The sequence below is a fragment of the Nycticebus coucang genome, chromosome 22 (genome assembly GCF_027406575.1).
Source record: "Nycticebus coucang isolate mNycCou1 chromosome 22, mNycCou1.pri, whole genome shotgun sequence".
Taxonomy (NCBI): Eukaryota; Metazoa; Chordata; class Mammalia; order Primates; family Lorisidae; genus Nycticebus; species Nycticebus coucang.
Genome location: NC_069801.1, coordinates 17,579,601 through 17,604,601, shown reverse-complemented (window position 1 = coordinate 17,604,601; position 25,001 = coordinate 17,579,601). Strand labels below are relative to the sequence as shown.

At 36.9% G+C, this 25,001-nt stretch overlaps 1 protein-coding gene across 3 annotated transcripts in view; it reads left to right on the top strand.

The window, feature by feature from the left end:
- The window catches only part of HNRNPR (heterogeneous nuclear ribonucleoprotein R), a 42,435-nt gene extending 30,864 nt beyond the window's left edge, over positions 1 to 11,571 (top strand). For all 3 annotated transcript variants that reach the window (XM_053577147.1, XM_053577144.1, XM_053577145.1), the window contains 4 exons: positions 2,670 to 2,875; positions 7,246 to 7,395; positions 10,038 to 10,159; positions 10,274 to 11,571. In XM_053577147.1, the coding sequence (XP_053433122.1) occupies positions 2,670 to 2,875; positions 7,246 to 7,395; positions 10,038 to 10,159; positions 10,274 to 10,883 (1,088 nt within the window). In that variant the 3' untranslated portion in view covers positions 10,884 to 11,571. The remainder of the gene's footprint in view (positions 1 to 2,669; positions 2,876 to 7,245; positions 7,396 to 10,037; positions 10,160 to 10,273) is intronic.
- Positions 11,572 to 25,001: the final 13,430 nt, after the last annotated feature.

The window sequence follows — 25,001 nt, the reverse complement described above, 5'->3', positions numbered from 1 at the left end:
CTTCTGATTTCATCCTTTTTTAATTTGAAGATTGCAGCTGGCTCATAGTATTTCTATTTTGCTCTAAATTGACTTACTCTTAGTACTTTAAAATCTACTTGGATGAACCATCCAAGGCTTTAGACTCCTACTTCTATGACTACCCCATCTCTACTCCCTTACTTTAGTTCTACTATGAAGCAATCACATTCTGGATCTTGTCACCAGAAATTCCACCCACTCTGAAATCTTGATTTCTAGCATCTAATGGGCATTGTAACCACTGCCCATTATAATTGTATTGGTAAAATATCCCTGCTGGCAAAGTTCTTTGACATCATCACTTTTTTATTATCTACAGTTTCTTTCTGGCTTCATATCCACTTATTCTTTCCTCTAGTAGATGTTTATTAAAAGCACCTGTTAAATACTCTCATTGCACTGTGTGCTAGGATATATTGGTGAATAGCAGACCTATTCTCTGTCCTCATAGAGCCTACATTCTGGGAAAGGAGATAAAACAGAATTTAAAAAATTTTCAACCTTTGGCAAAAGGGGAAAATACATGGTATTTTGGTATAAAGGGGAAAATACATGGTATTTAGTTAGAGAATAGCTACTATTCCTGTTTTGATGTTTATGGAAGACTTTTCTGATAAAGTGACAGTTTAACAAGACCTGAAGGACAAGGAGAGTGTAACATACAAAGAGCAAAAGGAAGTGCATTTATTTATTTATTTATTTTTGAGACAGAGCCTCAAGCTGTCACCCTGGGTAGAGTGCTGTGGCATCACAGCTCACAGCAGCCTCCACAGCAGCTCTTGGACTGAAGCGATTCTCCTGCCTCCACCTCCCAAGTAGCTGGGACTACAGGCGCCCGCCACAACACCTGGCTATTTTTTTTGGTTGCAGCCATCGTTGTTTGGCGGGCCCAGGCTGGATTTGAACCCGCCAGCTCAGGTGTATGTGGCTGGCGCCTTAGCCGCTTGAGCCACAGGCACCAAGCCAGGAGGTGGATTCTGAGAGAGCAAACATGTCAAACCTCCCAAGCAAGAAAGAACTTGTTATATTAAAGTAACTGAGAGAGGGCCAGTGTTGTTAACAGGTGGAATTTAGAATAGAATTATGACATGTAGACCATGTAAAGCCTTTGGATTTTATTGTACAGGGTGTCCTAAAAGTTGCCCATGAAGTTCCATACATAGAGAAAACAGGAAGTTGTAGCTAAGGGTACCTTTCTTTACAAAATATTCTCCATGTTTTGACCACTTCTTTGTAAAATTGCATAATGAATATTGTGTGAATATACATTTAGCTGCAATTTCCTATTTTCTCTATGTATGGCGACTTTATGGGTGTCTTTTAGGATACCCTGCATAATAAAGAGAAGGCATTTGAAGGTTGTAAGCAGGGAATAACATGTTTTCTGTTTAATGTTTACAGAATATTATTCCTACGGCCCTGTGGATAAGTCTTGGAAAGAAGGGTCAGGAGTGGAAGCTGATAAATTGTTTGGGATTGGGCAATAGCTCAGTAGGAAATTAGACTAGGGTAACAGTGGAGGTGGAAAGAAGTAAATGAGTTTAGAATTGGATAGGAGAGATGAAGAAGTAAAGGAAGAAATTAAGAGTATATTATCAATTTCTGGCTTGAGAACAGGGTAGATGACACTTTGTTAGGTAGGAAAGTCTAGGGAAGATAGATTTGGTCCATGGCAGCACCATTTTGGACATGTTACATTTGAAATGTCTAGCCAAAGGGTGGTTAGCCATGTCTGGAGCTTAGAGAATCATGGGCTACATCTAAGAATTTAAGGCCAAAAGTGATAACTCATGCCTGTAATATTAGAACTTTAGGAGTCTAAAGCAGGAGGATCATTTGAGGCCAGAAGTTCTAGACCACTGTGAGCAAGGCCTTATATTCCTACTTCTATGACTACCTCATCTCTACTCCCTTACTTTAGTTCTACTATAAAGGAATCACATTCTGTATCTTGTGAGCAAGAGCAAGATCCTATCTTTACAAAAAGTAGAAAAATTAGCTGGGTTTGGTGCTCTATGTACCTATAATCCCAGCTACTCAGGAGGCTTAGGCAGAAGGATCATTCAAACCCAGGAGCTTGAGACTGAAGTGAGCTTTTTTTTTTTTTTTTTTTTTTTTTTTTTCAGTTTTTGGCCGGGGCTGGGTTTGGGGCCGGGTTTGAATGCGCCACGTCTGACATATGGGGCCCGTGCCCTACTCCTTTGAGCCACAGGCCTCTAAAGTGAGCTTCAATGATGACACTGCATTCTAGCCTTTGACAGTGAAATCCTGTCTCAAAAACAGAGAAAGTTCTCTTGGGTTTATAATTTTGTTTTTAAGGTTATGGATAGTATCTTTATAATTATAAGGTTATCTTATATCAAACACTTAAAAAAAACATTGTGCAGCATGTTAAATGGCAAAATAAAATAATCGAACCTGTTATATATGGTTGTACCTTTAGGACCCCTAAAATTAAAAAGAAACAAAATACTGTCCCAAACCTCATATCTAATTATGCTGATTTCATTGTGTACTAGGTAATTAGTGACTCATTTAGAGGCTGCTTCACTTATTTTTTGCTCATCAGCAAGTGGATTTAGGTCTGCCTAATCGCTAGATGTGTGGTGGATGCTTTTGGCTTATATATCTGGCTGTTGGTTTAACAGAGGGTTTGGTGGACGTTATTCTCTATCATCAACCCGATGACAAAAAGAAGAATCGGGGGTTCTGCTTCCTTGAATATGAGGATCACAAGTCAGCAGCACAAGCCAGACGCCGGCTGATGAGTGGAAAAGTAAAAGTATGGGGAAATGTAGTTACAGTTGAATGGGCTGACCCTGTGGAAGAACCAGATCCAGAAGTAATGGCTAAGGTAAATGTAGTTGTTTTGGGGTGAGGGTAGGGTTATTATTTAAATATACTCAGAGTAAAACCTCAAAATCCTCAAGTTTTCTGATAAGTACAAAGTTTATCTCTTAACTGTTTTGGCAAAGAGCTGCTTTAGTACTGAAGTTAACCTGCGTTGGTATCCAGGGCCATTAACCATCCCTTTTCCTGCAGATTGAATGTGTAAAAAAGGAACTGAAATGAAATCTCTTCGATTAAGTGTTGTCTTGATACAGAGATAGAAAGAGTCTAGTTGAGTAAAGAGAGAAATAATGTTTTTAGAGATTATAAAATATAATCTTTTAAGATTTTTTTGGGGGGGAAGGGAGGAATGGTCAAGTTCCCTTAATGTTTTTTTTTTTTTTTTTTTTTTTTTTGTTTTTTTTTTGGTAGAGACAGAGTCTCACTTTATGGCCCTCGGTAGAGTGCCATGGCATCACACAGCTCACAGCAACCTCCAACTCCTGGGCCTAAGCGATTCTCTTGCCTCAGCCTCCCGAGTAGCCGGGACTACAGACGCCCGCCACAACGCCTGGCTATTTGGTTGCAGTTTGGCCGGGGCCGGGTCTGAACCCACCACCCTCGGTATATGGGGCTGGCGCCTTACCGACTGAGCCACAGGCGCCGCCCAATGTTTTAATGTTTTGTTTCCATGAAGAAAGGGAGAGGATTGTCCTATTTGGTTTTGGCAAAATATGCCTGACAAGTTTTGTAGCAGGTCCTCAGTTACTTAACGTTTCTAGGATCTTTGCCTGGTAAACGGTGGTACCTTAGTCCTTCTTAGGCTTTCTTTTGGGTAACTCCTAGATTGAAGGGACCTATCAGAGTTGCATCTCTGCTACTTGTAGTGAGTTCTTGAGTATTTTGGTTATCCCTTCCCTTCTCAGGGAGGCTCTGTCCTGCAAATGGCCATAAATTAGTGATTGGGTTCTTCTTGAGTGAGGAGTCTTGCCCTTAGGCTTTTTGTTCCAGGTTTTTAGAAAGCCAGTCATACTTAAGGAGGCAAGTTTAGAGGAGAACTCTGGTTTATACCAGTATTATAAAGTCTTTGTAGGCAAAGATATCTTCGTGTTAAGAAGAGAAGATCTACTTTCAGAAATACTGGGGCGGCGCCTGTGGCTCAGTCGGTAAGGTGCTGGCCCCATATACTGAGGGTGGCGGGTTCAAACCCGGCCCCGGCCAAACTGCAACCAAAAAATAGCCGGGCGTTGTGGCGGGTGCCTGTAGTCCCAGCTACTTGGGAGGCTGAGGCAAGAGAATCGCTTAAGCCCCTGAGTTGGAGGTTGCCGTGAGCTGTGTGATGCCACGGCACTCTACCAACGGCCATAAAGTGAGACTCTATCTCTACAAAAAAAAAAAAAAAAAAAGAAATACTGCTCAGTTCCTTTCATCTCATATTTCTTGAGCAGATGGATGTCTAGGAAAGGGACCCAGAATTTAAATAACCTTGAATTTTTGTTTTTATTTTTTACTGTTTTGATTTTAATTCCAGTTGTTTCTTCTAATAGAGGTATAACTTTGGGCAAACCACTGAACTTTGGTGTCATCTGTTTTATTGAGGTTGGATATATCTTAAGATCCCCTACAACTTTGAATCTATCTGTAGAAACTAAGCATGGCCTGCATTGCATTTTCTATAACAATGTTTAAAAATAGCATTATTTAGATGTGTTACACATTATAAAACAGGAGTGAAATCCTTTGAAAATTGAAAGTTATAGCTAGTAATTTGCTTATCAACCACTTTTCACATACCTCTGGTAACTACTCAGATGGGAATTCATCCTAAATCTTCTTAGAGTTAGAAAACCATATGATTTTATTCTAGTAACTGTTACTTTTCTTAGATTGAAAACAAGATTTCAGAATGAAAAAGAGGCCTCTTTAAACTTGGGATCAAATAATACTGACTTTATTGTCTGCTTGCTTGCCTTCCTCCTCTACCTCCCATCCCTCCGTCCCTCCCTCTGTTCATCCGTCTGTCTCAGTATCTTGTCCAGGCTGGATGGAGTGCAGTAATGTGCAATCAGCACACTGTAGCCTCGAACTCCTGGGCTCAAGCGTTCTTCCTGCCTCAGCCTCTGGAGTAGCTGGGACTACAGGCACGTGCCACTGCACCTGGCTCCTTTAATTTTTTATAAATGGGATCTAAAGTTTATCCATCAGAGTAAAGCTTCTGCTATTCACCCTTTCAATGTTATAGATTGTTGAAGTTTTTTTTGCCAAGTTCGATCAGTTTTATAATCAACCAAAACCTAAATATATTTCTCTTGAAGAGACTTTTTTCCTATTGAACATTTTAAACACAGTTTCAACAGGTAATTTTTATATAGTACATTTTAAGTTATTCATAGAAAGGAATAAAAATCTATGTTGAGTTTTCAAAAAGTGAATAAAACAGTGGGAGCCTGTTTAATGTAGAGGCTGGACCTCAATACGAAAACATTGAGAAGGGGGGCAGTGCCTGTGGCTCAAGGAGTAGGGCGCCGGTCCCATATGCCGGAGGTGGCGGGTTCAAACCCAGCCCCGGCCAAAAAAAATTCTAGAAAACATTGAGAAGGGGAAGGGGCAGAAGTGAAAACTGTTAAGCTTTTTCCCCCCTTAAATTAGAATCGTCTTATTTATATAGCTCTTTATCTGAGTCTAGAGTTAATTCACTGGATATGTTTAGTTTTTTGTTTGAATAGGTAATATATTTCCTTAGTTCAGAAATCAAAAATTATATAGAAAAGTATAGACAGAGAAATCCCACTTTTACCCCATCTCTATGTCTGCCTTATCCCCCTGGTCTCCTATAAGACATCCATTTCTAGTTGTCTTTGGGTTATCTATTTAGTGTTTCCTTAGGCAAATGGAAGGGAAATATGACTATATATTCTTAATTTTCACCTGAAGGGTTGCTGGCAGCCTGCTGTATTTACTGACTGTTATTTGATTTATTCACTATTTCATCAACTCTAAGGAGGGAAGTGGATCATTAGTATATGTACCACTAAGATATCATAAAATTCTGCTAATTAAACTGTCTCAGTCCTTGTTTATCACATTGACTGTAAATTGTATCTCTATTTCAGAGATAAAAAATAGGAAAAAAACTGTTTACCAGCAGTGTATCCTGGTCTTACCAGCTCATAGAGCTCCTTATCAGTTTTTATGGCTACATAATATTCCATTCTGTGGATGTACTATAGTATATTCGTCCAGTTGAGTTGTTTCTAATCTTTTGGTATTATAATACTTTAATGAATAATCTTGTATCATGTCGGCTGACACAGATGTACCTGTAGATTATTAGGGGTAGAATTTTAGACTGAAGGGTAAAAGCATCTATAATTATTAAGATATTGTCATGCTTCCCTCTGTAGGAGAGGTGCCCTTTTATATTCCCACCAGCAAAATACAGGAGGGCTATTTTCCTTTCCTTGACAAAATATTATACAATCACACTTTTGGACTTTGCCATTCTGATAGCAAATGGTATCTCAGTACTATGAATGATTTGAATCTCTTACTATGCTTGAGTTTGAACTTTCAATATGTTTTAAGGGCCATATGTATAGTCGAGCTTTTCTTATTTTCAAGTGCTCTGATATAGAAGAGAGATTATTTCTTTGAGATAGAAGTTGGATATACTGCTCCATATTTGTTATTTGTCTTTTGACTTTGCTTATGGTATTTTTTTTCTTGCCATGTAGTAGTCATTTGTTTTTAGTAGTTAAATATATAACTTTTATTGCTTCTAGATTTTAATTCACAAGGCCATCTTCACTCCAGTATTATATAAAGGAATCTCCTTAATTTTCTTATACTTTATTTAGAGTCCCTCTCTTATCCTTTAATCCTTTAAAGTTTTAATCTATTTTGAATTTATCCTGGTATATAGTATGAGGTATGTCCAACTTTTATCTTTTCTTCTGTTTAACACTTCCTAATTCAGTGATTTAAGCATTATAATGTTTATATCTAGTAGAGTTAGTTGATAAATTTTGTTCTTTGTTTTTCCTCTGAATATTCTTGCTTGTTTTTTCATAAGAACTTTAGAAACTGAAAAAGCCAGAAATATGTTTTGGAGGGGACTTAGGGACCATGTTTAGTAATTATGTGTTGGTTCCTTGATAGTTGTATTCATAATGTTAGGTACTTTAATGACAGGGCAAAAATCAACAATTTTCTTTAAATTGGTAACTTAATATCAGAATTATTTTTTTGGCAATGTTTCATTCTCCCTATTATAGAACTTTTAGTACCAAACATTTTAGAGAAGAAAAGCCTATGCCATGAAGACAGGAAGAAATACTCTAAGACTTCAGCTAAAATTAAGTAGCCAATGTCAATTATGTTATTTGTTGCTATTAGGTGAAAGTTTTATTTGTGAGAAACTTGGCTACTACAGTGACAGAAGAAATACTGGAAAAGTCATTTTCTGAATTTGGAAAACTTGAAAGAGTGAAGAAGCTGAAAGATTATGCATTTGTTCATTTCGAAGACAGAGGAGCAGCTGTTAAGGTAGAAATTTTGAAACATTGCTTACTACTTGAATTTCTTGTTGAAACTTGCTAAACAGATAAAGTAACCTTAAAAAGTGAGATAAAGTTAGTTTTTAGCTTTTACCAAACTCTGGAATTTTCTTTTAATAACCTTTATAAAGTGGTGGTAGTATAACAGGTAAGATTTCATATTTCAAAGCTGGATTATTACTGTTTGTGATCTCAGATGTTATTTTTAATCTCTGTATTGTTTTTGTAAGCCTTTGGTAGCATGATGCCTTGGAAGTATTGTAAGGTATGGTAATTAGCTGCTATAAATACTAAGCAGGTAGTGAATGTATTAGAACTACTTTACTTACCAGTTTTTGGGCCTATGAAAAACTGAGTGGTATACATTACTTTACATAAGGTACATGGCATTTAATTCAGTAGATGTGTTGTGAGGTTACTGTCAGTTCTTCATAGTTTTGTCTCTATATAGAGTTTAGAGTTAGAATAGTGTTGATTGTGCTTTGCCCATACTGGTAATTGCTAAGAGTATTCCTTATATATAATGATTGGTTTACTCTGTGATGATAGCAATGAAAATTATAAAAAGTATTTTTATATGGTTTAGAACATAAAACCGGAATATGCTCCTACTTTCTGTTAGTAAGGGACTATCATCATTTTGAATGGGTGAAATTTCCAGCCTTTTCTTCCTATTGTTCTTTCCTTCCCTAGGGGGAAAAAAACAAGATAAAAAAAAAAACTTCTGTATGTAATTAGGAAGGTGGATCCAAAATGCTTAGTGCTTCAGGCTTGGTTCTTTTTTCCACACGATCTGTTGGTGAGGTACCCCACTTGTAATTCTTGCCTAGGCTGCTGCTTTAAAACAGCTCTAACAGAATCTTTTACTAGTACAGAATTAATTGGTTTGCTTATTGATAGGAGCTAATTAGTGAGGCAATATTGCTTATAGAATTCACAGCTTAGCACCGAATGTAATGTTTTGTTTCTGATATTTCCAATGGTATATAACACAGGTAACTAATAAGTTTATACTTTGTAAATATTTTTTGATTCAGTTGTTTGTCATTTTTTGTTTGTTTGTTTGTTTTGCAGTTTTTTGGCCGGGGCTGGGTTTGAGCCTGCCACCTCTGGCATATGGGGCCGGCACCTACTCCTTTGAGCCACAGGCACCACCCTGATTCAGTTGTTTTTAAATAAATCGTTGTCCAAATTGAAAATACAAGAATTGGTAGGATGGTTTGCCAAAGAAACCTATGAAATGATATAAAATTTATAGCCTAGGACTGGGAGTCACCTTCTCCAGGATAATTAGAGCAGAGAGTACATGTTTTATTGTTTTGCTTATAGCAGTAAGCTTTTGTAGATTTGTTTAGTTCCTTTAGCTGAAATAGCCCAAACCTGAGGTAGTAAAAGGGGAAAGTGAAATCTAGAGGACTAATTTAATTTTTGTTCAGATACTTTTAAATCACTGAAAGTTCTTTATGGATAGAGCATTTTATTATGTGTACTCAGAATAGGGACTGGATTTATAGGGAAGCAAAAAATATCACAGGGAGGTGATATTTTGTTAACCTTTGCATATGACAGAGGTTGTTAGTGGAACAATGTGAATAAAGGACTAGAACATTAAATGTTTGTTTACTACTTTGTAGGTGATTGCTTGAGTCCTCAGTAGTCCAAGCCTTTTTTGGCTTTGTGGCACCTCCTCCTCCCCACCTTTCCCAGGGTAGGGTCTTGCTTTGTTGACCAGGTTAGAGTACAGTGGTGTCTTTAGGGTTTTACTGCATCCTCAAACTCCCAGGCTCAAGTGATTCTTCGCCTTAGCCTCTTGAGTAGTGCCACCACTCCCAGCTTATATACTTCTATTTTTTGTGGAGATGGGGTCTTTTGCTCAGGCTGGTCCAAAGTGCTAGGATTTCCAGCATGAGCCATTATGCCTGGCCTGGCTTTGTGCATCTTTTTTTCTTTTCTTTTGAGACAATCTCATCCTGTTGTCTTGAATTGAGTGCCTCAAACTCTTGGGTTCCGTTAGTCCTCCTGCCTCAGCCTCCCGAGTAGCCGGGACTGCAGGCACCCACGACAATACCTGGCTAGTTTTTCTATTTTTATAGTAGAGATAGGGTCTTGCTCTTGCTCAGGTTGTTTTCAAGCTCCTGAGATCAAGCAAGCCACCCACCTCAGCCTCCCAGAGTGCTAAGATTACTCTACCCAAGGTGACATGGTGAGACTAAAATTAAAAAAAAAAAAAAAAATCAAGCAAAAACTTTTAGGCTAGGCCAGGCACAGTGGCTCACGCCTATAATCCTAGCACTCCAGGAGGCTGAGGCAGGTGGATTGCTTGAGCTCACGAGTTCGAGACCAGCCTGAGCAAAAGCAAGACCCCGTCTCTACTAAAAATAGAAAAAATTTGAGGCAAGAGGATCTCTTGAGCCCAAGAGTTTGAGGTTGCTGTAAACTATGATTGCCACGGCACTCTACCCAGGGCGAACAGCTTGAGACTCTGTCTCCAAAAAAAAAACAAAAACTCTTAGGCTAGATTCAAGTTAAAGTAATTGTGAAGTAAATTGTTAAGTATATTAAACGACACATTGGTGTTATTTTTAAAATATTATATTACTTCTTAAATAAATTTTTCTGCTTTTTGTGTAGGCTATGGATGAAATGAATGGCAAAGAAATAGAAGGGGAAGAAATTGAAATAGTCTTAGCCAAGCCACCAGACAAGAAAAGGAAAGAACGCCAAGCTGCTAGACAGGCCTCCAGAAACACTGCGTGAGTCTCCATTTTACTGGATGTGTCTTTGAATAAGGAGTAACAGAGATTAGGTTAAAACAAAATCAGGAAAAATCTTTAATTTGTTTTTTTCTCCCTTTCTTCCATTGCTAGGTATGAAGATTATTACTACCACCCTCCTCCTCGAATGCCACCTCCTATTAGAGGTCGGGGTCGTGGTGGGGGCAGAGGTGGATATGGCTACCCTCCAGATTATTATGGCTATGAAGATTACTATGATGATTACTATGGTTATGATTATCACGACTATCGTGGAGGCTATGAAGATCCCTACTACGGCTATGATGATGGCTATGCAGTAAGAGGAAGAGGAGGAAGGGGAGGGCGAGGTGCTCCACCACCACCAAGGGGGCGGGGAGCACCACCTCCAAGAGGTAGAGCTGGCTATTCACAGAGGGGGGCACCTTTGGGACCACCAAGAGGCTCTAGGGGTGGCAGAGGGGGTCCTGCACAACAGCAGAGAGGCCGTGGTTCCCGTGGATCTCGGGGCAATCGTGGGGGCAATGTAGGAGGCAAGAGAAAGGCAGATGGGTACAACCAACCTGATTCCAAGCGTCGTCAGACCAACAACCAACAGAACTGGGGTTCCCAACCCATCGCTCAGCAGCCGCTTCAGCAAGGTGGTGACTATTCTGGTAACTATGGTTACAATAATGACAACCAGGAATTTTATCAGGATACTTATGGGCAACAGTGGAAATAGACAAGTGAGGGCTTGAAAATGATATTGGCAAGATATGATTGGCTCTAGATCTACATTCTTCAAAAAAAAAAAAATTGGCTTAACTGTTTCATCTTTAAGTAGCAGTTTGCTGCCATTTGTATTGGGCTGGAGAAATCACTATTGTGTATATACTCAAGTCTTTTTATTTTTTCTCTTTTCATAAATGCTCTTGGACATTATTGGGCTTGCAGAGTTCCCTTATTCTGGGGGTTACAATGCTTTTATCGTTTCAGGCTTCATTTTAGCTTCAAAAAAGGCTGAGCACACTGTTAAATCATGATTTTGCAGAACCTTTGGTTTTGGACAGTTTCTTTTTTTCTTTTTTCTTTTTTTTTTTTGGATTTGGGATAGATTACATAGGAGTATGGAGTATGCTGTAAATAAAAATACAAGCTAGTGCTTTGTCTTAGTAGTTTTAAGAAATTAAAGCAAACAAATTTAAGTTTTCTTGTATTGAAAATAACCTATGATTGTATGTTTTGCATTCCTAGAAGTAGGTTAACTGTGTTTTTAAATTGTTATAACTTCACACCTTTTTGAAATCTGCCCTACAAAATTTGTTTGGCTTAAACGTCAAAGCCGTGACAATTTGTTCTTTGATGTGATTGTATTTCCAATTTCTTGTTCATGTAAGATTTCAATAAAACTCAAAAATCTATTCAAAACATTACCTATTTCAAATTCAATTGTGTCCTAAAACATTATTTTATTCGTAATCCTTACAAGGAATATTGTTTTCAAAGTATAACTGCCTATGTGAGTGATCAAATTCATGCAAAATTTCTTGTCTATTCCAACATGTATCATGGCTATCAGGTTGAGGATTAGTCTAAATTCAAGTATTTATTCCAAGTAACACTTCATTGATTGGTGTTTTCTCAGACTATTCTAATTTTGAAATTTTATCCTTTATTAAAAAAAACAACAGGTACAAAGACTTTTGAATATTCTTGCAGGCATTGGATAATTTTCATTAAAATAAAAGGAGTTGGGGAAGCAGACTGCAATTTATTTTGACCCATATTCTTTCTATTAAGGATAATTTGTGACTAGAGACCTTATTTGCTGGATAAGTGAATGTATATACAGGGAAAACTGTTAGTACTGTGGCATCAATTGCACTGTGGACTTCAGTTTTAGTACACATGGTCATGACTACTGTTTCAGTTACTGTATTAGGAATGTAATTTCCTATTGCTATGTAAATTTGCTTTGAGAAACACTCAGGCCTTGGTAAGAGAGGCTTAAAAATAGCTAGTATCATAACTCTTTCTGTTGGCACCTCCATTATTTTTATTTAATTTGCTATCCCTACTGGCTATATTTTTTGTTGGCCAAGGCATAGCATTTATTTCTCTGTTTCCTTTAGAAATTTTAATTATTCTAATGACTTTTTTGCTTAAGAATGAGAGGAACAAGAGAATCTAAACTTTATAGTACAGAAAAGCTGGGATGACTTTCAAAATATCATTAAATTTCTCCTTCCACCTTATACTTAGGTGGTTCTAAAATGTTTTTAAATGATAAAAATATAAGCTGTTGGTGAATAATTAAAATGGACACAACATTTTTTTTGTTTGTTTTCTTCTTGTTTGGTGTCTTGTGATAGGAAGAGCAGATTCAGAAATCATAAGCCACTTAATTTTTTGTGAGTTTGGTTAGATCATATTTTGGGTTTCATGGCTTTTATTTCAAATAAGAAAATATTTGTTGATTTCATTTCTTTTTCAAAGTGCAGTCATCACACAGTATAGTGGTTTAACAGGCCCTATTAATAGTCCCTTTTTTTTTTGGAAACTGATGGAGGATTTATATGGTCTGTTGTATAGTAGTTTCTAGTTAACATGGGTATTTATTTGGCAAGACCTAAATTCAGTTGTTTTTTAATGCCCATGTACGTAAGTAAAGACACCAAACATTCTTTAAATGCTGCTTTTACAATTTGAAGTTTTAACTATAAATCTAATTACACTTAAGTAAAAATCCTGATTTTTCTTGCAAAGAACAAAATCTACAAATAAAATTTGAGTTGTTTGTATTTCTTAGAAATTGGATGTTTTTAGCTGCAATGTTGTCATGAAGAAAATTAGGAGTAGAAATGATCTGGAAGAGTAATTTATTGTGCTTCCCCTACCCATCCTAAAATATAAACCCTAGCAAAAACATAAGAATAAAACCTGAGTTCCGTGTCAAAATTCTTTCCTTCGATTGCAAATTGTAATTTGAGTTTTAAAATGGCCACTTCCTCTCCTGTCCCTCTCACCAATTAAAAATATAACTGCAGAGATGCCCCTCTAATACTTGCTTTATAGGTTTTATGGCTATTTTAAATCAAAAGGCATAACCTTATACATTAAATCTCACTTGAGCTTTTCCTTTTTCATGTTGTATAACAGTAAGAGAAAATAGATTCAGAGTTCAACTCTTCACAGAAATGAACCTTTGTAATATATACACTTGAAAAATGTCGATTGAAGGTCTTTTATTCTAGACATGCATTTTTTTTAATAGGCACAAATTATGTCCTCTGAGGAATTTGGTTTCCTGCTCTCCTGCCTTTGCATCTTTTTTGTTCCTCAACCTAATTGATTTGCTTTAAAACAGGCTTCATTTGTAAGCCTGTTACAGTAAAGTGTGTATTGGGATATATGTTAAAGTAGACCTCTTCTTAGTAGGTACCCACCTGAGATTGATATATTTACCCTTTCCCCATACTGGAATGCTAATTTTTATTTGATCACTCATTTATAGCAGTTGCTTCAATGTATGTATTTATATGAAGGTGTTTTAATTTTTAAAAGCAAAATAGTTCTAATAAGTTGCCAGATTTCTAATAAATTCAAGTTTAATTGATCAAAAGATGAGGAAAATGAGTTATGGTTCTGTGAACAAGTTCAGCATAATAGTTTTTTTCAGTTACTGGGGTTATTCTGCATAAGAAAGCCCATTGCTTTCTGCTAGTAGGAGATAATTTTTCTCTCATTTGACTTCAAAATCTGACTTGGGAAGTGAACCCTCTTTATAAAGGTCAGCATGTATCAAAATAAATTACGCATTTTAAATTCCAAAAGAGAAAGGACATACAATTCCACTCTAGTGTAAAGCCATATAATAATATTCTTAAAACTCATTACATCATTTGCCTTCTGCCCATTTGAATATAATCATACCTATGTTTTATTAATTGTGTATTTGTAAAATCAGACCTTTCCAGTCAATGCTTGCTATAAGGCTATTGTCAATTGTAAAGACTTTTAATTTTTAAATTTGCTGTTTTGATTAATTTCAAAGAGAATTTTATTATACTGAGCTATCCAGAATTCTTAAACCTAACTGAAGTTAATGTTAGTGTTACTCTTTGTTATGTACAATCTTCTAAGTGAGCAGCTAAGAAAAAGCCTTATAGAAAGAGTTCACTGGGTTTATAAATGTGTTTACGTTCTCTAATGGGAGCTTCTGTTAACTTAGGGGTGGAGTTGTTCTGAGTAGCCAGTTCATGGATGACTGATTGGACAAACCAGAATAACAAATCCATTAACCAGACATGTTTACTTTTAGAAATTTATGGATTAGGTTTTAATTTTGAAATGCAAACACTTAAACTTTAAAAATATATGTATTGCTTATTTGATGTCTTGGTCAGTAATTTAATATAAATATTTAATTTGAAGTTGTTAATCTTTTTAGAAAAGTTTTCTTTCAAAATACATATATATATGTATATATATTTTATTTAGAGGTTACCAGAAGCTCTGGGTTTTTTTTGTTTGTTTGTTTTGCTTTGTTTTTGTTTTTAAATCATTTTCAGATGTTATCCAGAAATCTGCAAGTGTACTTTTCCTGTTTTAACTCCTTCCTTTTATCACCTGACTATCAGGGAAGCGAGGTTGAGGCTGCCCTGACCTGACATGTCATGATGTCGACTTGCTAGGTGGGGTTCGCTGGGGACGATAACCAGTGGAATTGTTGGTAAGAACTTTTTTTACTATTTGTTTTGATCAGTAGTGGGGCATTAAGTGTGGGAGAATGCCCGTATTTTATAAGTGGGCAATTATGTCAGTCTTACAGAAAGTAGGACTTTAATACTAAATAATTCTGTTCTTAATAGGAACATAAAATAAGCACTTATTCTCAAATTGGTAACAGATCAGCAGGAAAGGCCTGCAAGTATGAAGTAATGAAGTACTCAATGAGGATATTTTAAATGATCGAGATAGACACCTTACAATCAAAAGTCTGTTGGAGAGACAATAAATTTGCTTATTTCCTGTGGTTTCAGTCCTTCTAGTGTCATATTTACTACATTTTCATTGGGTAGGTTAGCAGGTAATGCATCTTGAAGAGATGTTTACTGCACATTAATTTTAATGAAAATGAGAAGGTATTGACAGTATGGAGGGTTTAAACCCTAGAAGATAATATTTTTAGAAATCTTTGGAAATAACATTGTAAAATGAAAGTTTGATGAAAGTTTTTAGCAATTTGACAAATAATTATGGGCTCAATGTGGAATAATGACTTTGGGTCAAAAGGAAATTACATAGCTGAAATAATGAGACCTTGATTATAGCAGAAACACAAACCTATCTACAACTTGTGTTTTGTCTGAAACCCTGGACTACTGGTAGGATTGATAGATATTGGTAGAATTAGTGATCAATATTTAAATGATTGCTATAGATTAAAATGTCTTATAGTCTGTAGGAGACTCCACAATGGTAAAGTATAAATTGAGGAAATTAAATTTAATCACTAGGCATTTCTGACCATATTATATATAAAAAAATAATTGTAGCATGACATAAGCACTGATTAAAAGTAATTACAGGTTTTCCTATAGAACCTGAAGAACCTCGTCAGTATTCTTATAGCACTATACCTTCTGTTTTATTGGTGTGGGATATCAGTCTAGAAAGAATTTCCTAGATGTTAAACGTGTGGTAGTCAGTGTCATGAATATAAACCCTTATCTGTAAGTTTTCTGTAGACAAACTGTACATCACTAAAAAGAAATTACACTTCTAAGAGTTGCAGTGATTGCAACATTGAGTTAAGGTACTTGTTCCTCTTCTAACAAATTCTATGCATGTATCAGTGTAGAAAGATCAGCGTATAGAACTTTAAAGATTACGCTAAATAGCATGCTCCTTAGAAAGTTTAAGGAGCACTCAAGTATTTCTGATGATTTCATATAAGTAAAGGAAAATGCAGTGCAAATTTGTTGGCTTTGTACACTTAAAACAAAATACATTTCATGGGACCAAAGAAGGAGGCATTCTGGGGGAAAAGTTAAATTGCTCAAGTATAAGTAAGGGCTCTCCTTTTATGTAGTAACCTTGTCAGGATCCTATGAACATTGCTTATCTTGATTTCTCACTTGTGTGAGGGTTGGGTCAAAAGGACTTCTTTAGCCTTCAATAACATATAGGTAGAATTGTGCTTTAACAAATCCTATTATGATGTTTAGTACTATGTTCTAAGGCTGTTTCTATAATTGGACTGAAAGTTCCTGCAGACATTAAATTGCTGGTATGCATACAGCAACATGAGAAATATCAAAATAGGGTCATTAATTATCAGTTTAATAAAAGTCATGCTTTTGGTACAGTGTTCGTGTACCATAACTGTATTGGAATATTTGTACAATGTTAAATATTTTTAATAAAATTCAACATGTTCAAAATGTTGTGTTGGTGATTTTGGGTGGGGTGTGATGGGTTCAATTATGCGAAACAGATTTTGTAGTTATGTAATTAAGGATTTATAGTCAAATGGAGTTCCTATCTTCAAAATCAGTACTAGCTAGATATTGGGTACCTGTTCTAAGGAAGGTGGTAAAGGAGTGAGATAGTAAAAATAAAAGGGCCAAACTCCCTCTGGGTTTATTAAACTATCAGGAAGTACCCTTGCCTGGGGTTAGAGCTGGGTATACAGGTATTAGATATCTAAGAATATAGGCTTTGGCGTAACAGGCTGCCCGTAAAGTTTTTCTGAAGAAATTGTGCTATTTTAGAAATGAGCCTAGAGAAACTACAAAGATTAGCAAACAAACACTTGTACAGTGCTTTAAATAGGCTTTTTATTGCTCCATTGTCCTTGAGCCCTTGACATGACATGTAAGGGTAATATTTGAGGAAGGTCCTGTTGAACATTTTCAATATGTCATTGGGAAATACTGCCAGTGTTCAGGAAGTACTTTATGGAGTTCTTTCTATTTCTTAATGTTAACTTCATAAGTTTCTGTTTTCATGCTGATCCATTCTTTTACAGGTAGCCCTAATTAAAAAAAAAACTTATTTTGGGCGGTGCCTGTGGCTCAAAGGAGTAGGGTGCTGGCCTCATATACTCAAAGGAGGTAGCAGGTTCAAATCTGGCCTGGGCCAAAAACTGCCAAAAAAAAAAAAGCTTATTTTCCTTGAGAGTATACTTAGTTCCTTACCAGTCAAAAAGGTAGAACTTCTACAACTCAAAATGGAAATTTACTTGAAGTAATGTGGTCATTCCTCTACAAACAGTGCCATTAATAATAATTAAAAAAAGAATTAAAGGTTATAGGAACTTAATAATCTATAAACAAATTGAGTAAGAAACGATGAAGAACTGGTAATATGTACTGCCTTGTATCTTTTGGATGAAGACTATTGAATAAAATGAGTTACAGGGAAGAGAAAGTGATTATTGTTTGAAGATAAAGCATAGACAAAATTCTCCTCAGTTAGTATATTTCAGAGTTTTCTGATTTTGTTTTGTTTTCTTCCTGTTGTTCCAAAATCAAAAGATCACTCACTGAAACAGGAAGGAATGTTCTAACAGCAAAAATACTTAAAAGGGGGCACTTTCAGGTGTTGGCAGAGCTGGAGGTGGGATGGGAGGTGAGGCAGCTCAGTGATTTGTAGTGCATTTCTTTCAAGAATGAAGGGAGGTTGCTTTTGACAAGTATTTTAAGCTCTGTTGATGTCTTTTGGCTCTAAATAAAGCCCCAAATTTATTAATATTCAGATTATTTTTAGAAATGAGATTTCATTATGTATCCTTCCTAGGATGTATTATATTCACATATGGGAATATCTTCTGCTTATAGCTATGAAAATATTACATTTTTGTTTCCTTAGACTTGAAATTTGTGACTGTAATCAAGACATTTCCTCCAAAAACATAAGTAAGAGTAGTGTTTTATTTAACTTGTACCTAAATTCTATTTTTTTTTTTTTTTAAACATAATTTTTTTTTTTTTTTTTTTTTTGTGGTTTTTGGCCGGGGCTGGCTTTGAACCTGCCACCTCCGGCATATGGGACCGGCGCCCTACACACTGAGCCACAGGCGCCGCCCTGTACCTAAATTCTAAAATGGTGACATTTGGGTTTAGCTCTCCATCTATTAAGAGGCAAGAAGTTAAATTAGTCATAAAATTATACAATATAGTCATGCCTTTTAAAATAATATAGTATGATCACTTTTAAACTCTTTTCCAAAAGAGTGAAGGTGAAGATCAGTATTGTCAAACATAGTGATATTGATGGAAAAAAGGTACTCAATTTCAAGTTTTCAGGTATGTAAAGGGGAAAGTATTCCCTTAAATATGAAAATACTGTTATGACAGATCTCATAATACTCTACAGAGTGGTATTTAATGAGAATTTGGAATCATTCTTGTGTGAGAGTTCTTGGGAGATTAATTTCGTGTTTCAATCAGGAATCCTTTCAGTCTGTAAATTTCAGTTGTGTACGTTTTTAAGCAGATGGAATAGAAGTTAATGTATTTTAAAAGGCTATTATTGTTTTTATATAAGCTAACTCACTGTTAAGAAAATTTTGTATCATTTTGATCAAAATATTTTCAAAAACAAATTCTGTTTTCATTTGAACTTACTGATTATAATGGTACTTACACACGTGTATTTGGCTGTAATTCAAATAGCTGGACTGGTTTGGTTAGAAGGACTTTGGTGGCTGGGTACTGTAGCTCCTGTCTGTAATCCTAGCAATTTGGGAGGCTGAGGTGGGAGGATTGCTTGGGGCCAAGAGTTCAAAACCAGCCTGAACAAGAGCAAGACTTCATAGAAAAAATTAGCTGGGCATGGTAATGGTATGTGGAGGCAGGAGGATCGCTTGACCCCAAGAGTTTGAGGTTATAGTGAGCTAGGATGGTGCCTCTGTACTCTGACCAAGCAAGACCCTGTCCCCTCACCCCTAAAAGAGACAACTTTTAGTGGCCTTCTAGTAAATTATGGCATACATATTTTTGGGTTAAGTGATACATGTTTAACATTGGCTTGCCATATTCAAACTTTCCATGCTTTCTGTTAAGAAATAAAACCATACTGGGCGGCGCCTGTGGCTCAAGGAGTAGGGCACTGGCCCCATATACCGGAGGTGGCAGGTTCAAACCTGGCCGTGGCCAAAAAAAAAAATTACAATAACTGCAAAATAATAAAAAGAGAAATAAAACCATACCATTACTCATACTTACATATATAATCTGTGTAGGGTTGTTTTGGAAAACAATTTGATCTAAGTACAACCAACAATACATGTTGAAACAACTTTTTAAATCACTGGGAATAATGTGGGTATGTTCATTAGTTGTAATGTTATTTCTATTAGATTTTCTATTTTACTTTCCTAAATGTGAAGAAAAGATAAATTAGACCATTTGTTGCACATATCAAAATGATTTTGAAGGAACTTCTATTAATGTTTTAATTTTCTAGTTAAGCTGTTGAGGTCACAATTCAGGATTCAACAGTGCTGTACCAAGTTGAAGTGAGTGGAACGTTCTGGAGATTTTCCTAAACATGCAGATTATGAGTCATTAGATCTGAGGTGTGGAGCAAGTTTTTTCTCCTCACTTCCTCTGTCTTCAAAGAGTACATTTCTGGCAAGCTTGTAGGTTATGCCACTCTTCCTGACTATATTTTGAGTAGGAGAGTTGTAGATTATCTCACATTTTGAGGGATTTTAGAAAAAGATCTTAATAGAAAATTAAACATGTTTGCAATGATTTATCTGGATCTAGTTGTTCTTAAGTTTAAAATTGTGGTAAAGGCTACCACAATGTTAATAGTGTTTTGGATGCCAAGGAAAGTTCAGGAGCATGGTCTGCAAGAAAATAAAATGAGTTTAGAAAAATAGGTTTTAAGGGATTTCCAAGGAAAAAACAAGGGAAGGAAGAGAGAAAAAGAATCAGGCCAACAGGGAAATGTCATGGCATTTTTATTGAAGAATTAGATCGTAAAACAGTTACAGGAGTCATAGAAGTTAAAGCTTAGAAAGGGAAGGTTGGTAGGTTACTAAAAATCCCCTTGTGGTTTTATTTAATTTTGGAATCTCTAACGTTGTCCCTCAAAAAAAGATTAACATTGACTAATTAGTTCAAAGTAAATTTTGAATGGTGAAAAGCAGACTAAGGGGCGGCGCCTGTGTCTCAAAGGGGTAGGGCGCCGGTCCCATATGCCAGAGGTGGTGGGTTCAAACCCAGCCCTAGCCAAAAAAAAAAGAAAAGCAGACTAAGGAAGAAAATCATTAAAGATGGCAATTTAAAAACACCTTTTAGGGCGGCACCTGTGGCTCAGTCGGTAGGGTGCCGGCCCCATATACCAAGGGTGGTGGGTTCAAACCCGGCCCCGGCCGAACTGCAACAATGACAACAAAAAAATATAGCCAGGCGTTGTGGCGGGCGCCTGTAGTCCCAGCTACTCGGGAAGCTGAGGCAAGAGAATCGCTTAAGCCCAGGAGTTGGAGGTTGCGGTGAGCTGTGTGACGCCACGGCACTCTACCGAGGGCCATAAAGTGAGACTCTGTCTCTACAAAAAAAAAAAATAAATAAAAAATAAAAACACCTTTTATGGATTAAGTTCAACAGGTGGGAAATACTTGTGAAGCATGGAAATGGCCGTTGTATCCTTATTTGTTTGTTTATTGAATTAATTTATTTTTTGAGACAGTCTCAAGCTGTCGCCCTGGGTTGAGTGCCGTGGCGTCACAGCAACCTCTAACTCTTGGACTTAAGCAATTCTCTTAACTCAGCCTCCCAAGTAGCTGGGACTATAGAGGCACCTGCCTTAATGCCTGGCTATATTTTTGTTGTAATTGTCGTTGTTTTAACTGACCAGGGCCAGGTTCGAACATGCCAGCCTGGGTGTATATGGCCAGTGCCCTACCCCTTGAGCTACGGGTGCCACCTATATCCATATTTAAAGAGGCACTAGATCTTCAACTCTATAACTTTACTTTGAAAAAATAAAAAGTATTATAGATGAAGTATGGAAAATAAATACTTGTTTGCTTTTTTAAATTATGATAAGCTTTTTTGTTAATGGTAGGCTGGTAATACCTATCCACTACATTCTATATACCATTTAATCCACAACCCTGAAAGATAGGTGGTGGTGTTCTTCGTTTACATATAAAAGACTCAAATTATGGTTAATATATAACTTGGTGTTTGTAGCTGGTAGCCCCTTATCTATAAAGTGGTAAAGCCAGGGTTCAAACCCAGTTCTACCTGACTCCAACTGCGTATTTTTAACTACAAGATTAGAAATTAAACCTAATGTGAGGTTAGAATTAAAAGACGAATTTTGTATTAACTTTAAACGCTTTATATTTAAAATAAAAGTAACCTAATATGACTTAAAGTAAAATAATTCTGAGATTAAGGATTGAAGGTTTTTTTTTCCTTTGTTTTATATTCATAGTTGTCATTTGTTTTGCTTTTTTCCATCATCATAAAAATTTAGGTAAAAATATATATTGGATTGTGGTCTCTTAAGAGGCATTTTGTATACACAAGTACAAAAAGCTTCCATGGGTAAATGTGGCACTTTCCAAATGGCTTAAAATTTTTCCCTGGACATATTTTATGTTTTTTTTTTTTTTTTTTTTTGTAGAGACAGTCTCACTTTATGGCCCTGGGTAGAGTGCTGTGTCATCACAGCTCACAGCAACCTCCAATTCCTGGGCTTAAGTGATTCTCTTGCCTCAGCCTCCCGAGTAGCTGGGACTACAGGTGCCCGTCACAACGCCCGGCTATTTTTTTGGTTGCAATTCAGCCGGGGCCGGGTTTGAACCTGCCACCCTCGGTATATGGGGCCTGCGCCTTACCGACTGAGCCACAGGAGTCGCCCCATATTTTATGGTTTAATCTATTTTTACTTTTTAGACATTTGGTCTCACTGTGTTGCCCATGGTGTTCTCAAACTCAAGCAGTCCTCCCTCCTCGGCCTCCCAAAGTGCTAGGCGTAGAGGTTTGAACTACTGTGCACGGTCTTATTTTATTTTTTTAAAGACAGGGTCTTGCTCTGTTACCCAGCCTGGAGTCCAGTGGCACGATCATAGCTTACTACAGCCTCAAACTTCTGGGCTCAAGCAGTTCTCTCACTTTGCCTTCTCTGATATCTCGGATTATAAGCATGCACCACCATGCCTGGCTAATTTTTTTCTTTTTGTACCAATGAGGGACTTGCTATTTTGCCTAGGCTGGTCTCTAACTCCTGGCCTCAAACAGTCCTCCTTCTTTGAATTCTTAGCATATTTTAACAAAACCCAAATTTACTTATTTTCATTCCTGATTTCTGTAACTATTATTTAAGCATTTTAAAATGCTATAAGCCAGGCAGGTGGCTCATGCCTGTAGTCCCAACATTTTGGGAGGCCCAGCAGGAGGATTGCTTGAGCCTAAGATTTGAAGACAAGCCTGCAAAATACAGGGAGACCCATCTCAAAGAAAAAAATATGCTAGTGGGCGGTGCCTGTGGCTCAATGGTGTAGGGCGCCAGCCCCATATGCCGGAGGTGGCAGGTTCAGACCCAGCCCCAGCCAAAAACTGCAAAAAAAAAAATGCTAGTATATTTAGTTATTGCATCATCTAATTTATTTATTTTTTGTTTTTGAGACAGAATCTTACTCTGTTGCCCCAGACTAGAATGCCATGATGTCAGCCTCGCTACCTGCAACCTCAAACTTCAAACGATGCTAGTCTGAGCTCAAGCAATCTTCCCATTTTAGCCTTCCAGAGTGCTAGGATTACAGATGTGAGCCACTGTGCTTGGCCACGTCAATTTTTTTTAATAAGGAAAATCTGGAGACAACCTAATTATGTAAATCTGCTATTCTATTTCATGAAAACCTTAAGTCAGATACAAAACAATATAGGTCAACAGACAGTATTTTTCTTAAAAACCTGTTGGTTTGTAGGGACTGTAATACTGTGCATCTACAAGATGTCCAAAAGTTTTCCATAAAGTTAGTGCACATAAGAAAAATGGGAAAATAGTAGCTAAATGTACGTTTATTTACAAAATACTCCTAATTTTTATTCTCTATGTGTTGACCATCTTTTTGTAGAAGTCTATGTAATTTGGTTTGTTACTGAAGTACTTGGGTATTTCACCATTATAATTGAGAGCAGTATATTTGGGTAGAGAAGAACTGAAGCCTTACTGTTTACTATCTGAACTCTCAAATCAGTTCTTTGAGTTTGTAACTATTATCAGTTCACCTTGCTCTAGGAAGAATAGGTCAAAATAATGATAAAGGCTTTGTCAAAACTGTTTCAATATTTAAACATAGATGTTTGGTATGGTATGAGGTTCGAGTAACTGTACTCCGGCAGCTACACAGTTCACTTGAGTTTTTCTAAGTATTTAATTTATGTGATCTTTTTCTTTGAGACAAAGTCTTACTATGTCACTGTCGGTAGAGTGTTGTGGCATCATAGCTCACAGTAACCTCAAACTCTTGGGCTTATGCGATTCTCTTGCCGCAGCCTCCGAAGTAACTGGAACTATAGGCACCTGCCACAACGCCCTGGCTATTTTTTCTGTTGTTGTTGTAGTTGTTGTTTAGCAGTAAACAATGAACCTGCCAACCCCAATCTTTGTGGCCAGTGCTGTAACCTAATCTATGTGATCAGCTCAGGCGCCAAGCCTAATTTATGTGATCTTATTTACCAGTAGACATTTGAGAAGAATGCCTAATAAGATAGGATAAATGGAAGCTTAATCTTGGCATGCAGTGCTGTTAAATTCTTAATTCTAATCCTGTTTTGGTGTAACATGTTTTTTCCATCTTAAAATAAGGATTGCAAAAACTGACTACTGCTAGTTATTTATTTTATTTTTTTTTTTTTTGTAGAGACAGAGTTTCACTGTACCACCCTCGGGTAGAGTGCCGTGGCGTCACACGGCTCACAGCAACCTCTAACTCTTGGGCTTACATGATTCTCTTGCCTCAGCCTCCCAAGCAGCTGGGACTACAGGCGCCCGCCACAACGCCCAGCTATTTTTTTTTGTTGTTGTTGCAGTTTGGCCGGGGTTGGGTTTGAACCCGCCACCCTAGGCATATGGGGCCGGAGCCCTACTCACTGAGCCACAGGCGCTGCCCTATTGCTAGTTATTTCTTTACAGTATGAATTTTCAGTATAATAGTAGGAATTTCCAAAAATATCTATTCTGAATTTTGTCATTGAGAAATATTATAAGAGCAATTAACTTTTTTTTTCTTTACTGAAAGTACAGTGAGATCTGGATCAATCTGTTAATACTTAGAAAGGGATTTATCTTATTCATCATCTATAGACACTTAGTTAAAAGTCAGTTACTTATTGAAAATGTTAAGTCTAGTTTATACCTAACATTGTTAATTGATCAATTAACAATTATTCAGGTTGTAATTATAATACATTACTAATGCCTATGATTTAGATTATTCCAGGAGAACAGAAGAGTTTGCAAATGTGTTTATTGTGATTTGTTGTTGTTGTTTTTTTTTCTTTTTTAGAGACAGAGTCTCACTTTATCACCCTCAGTAGAGTGCTGTGACGTCACAACTAACAGCAACCTCCAACTCTGGGCTTAGCCGATTCTTTTGCCTCAGCCTCCCAAGTAGCTGGGACTACAGGCGCCCGCCACAGTGCCTGGCTATTGTTTTTGTTGTTGTTGTTGCAGTTTGGCTGGAGCCAGGTTCAAACCCGCCACCTTCGCTATATGGGGCTGGCGCCCTACCCACTGAGTCACAGGCACCGCCCTATATTGTGATATTTTTTTTTAGCTAACTAAAATTAAGCTAGTGTCTAAACTTGATTTTAAGAATTTCACT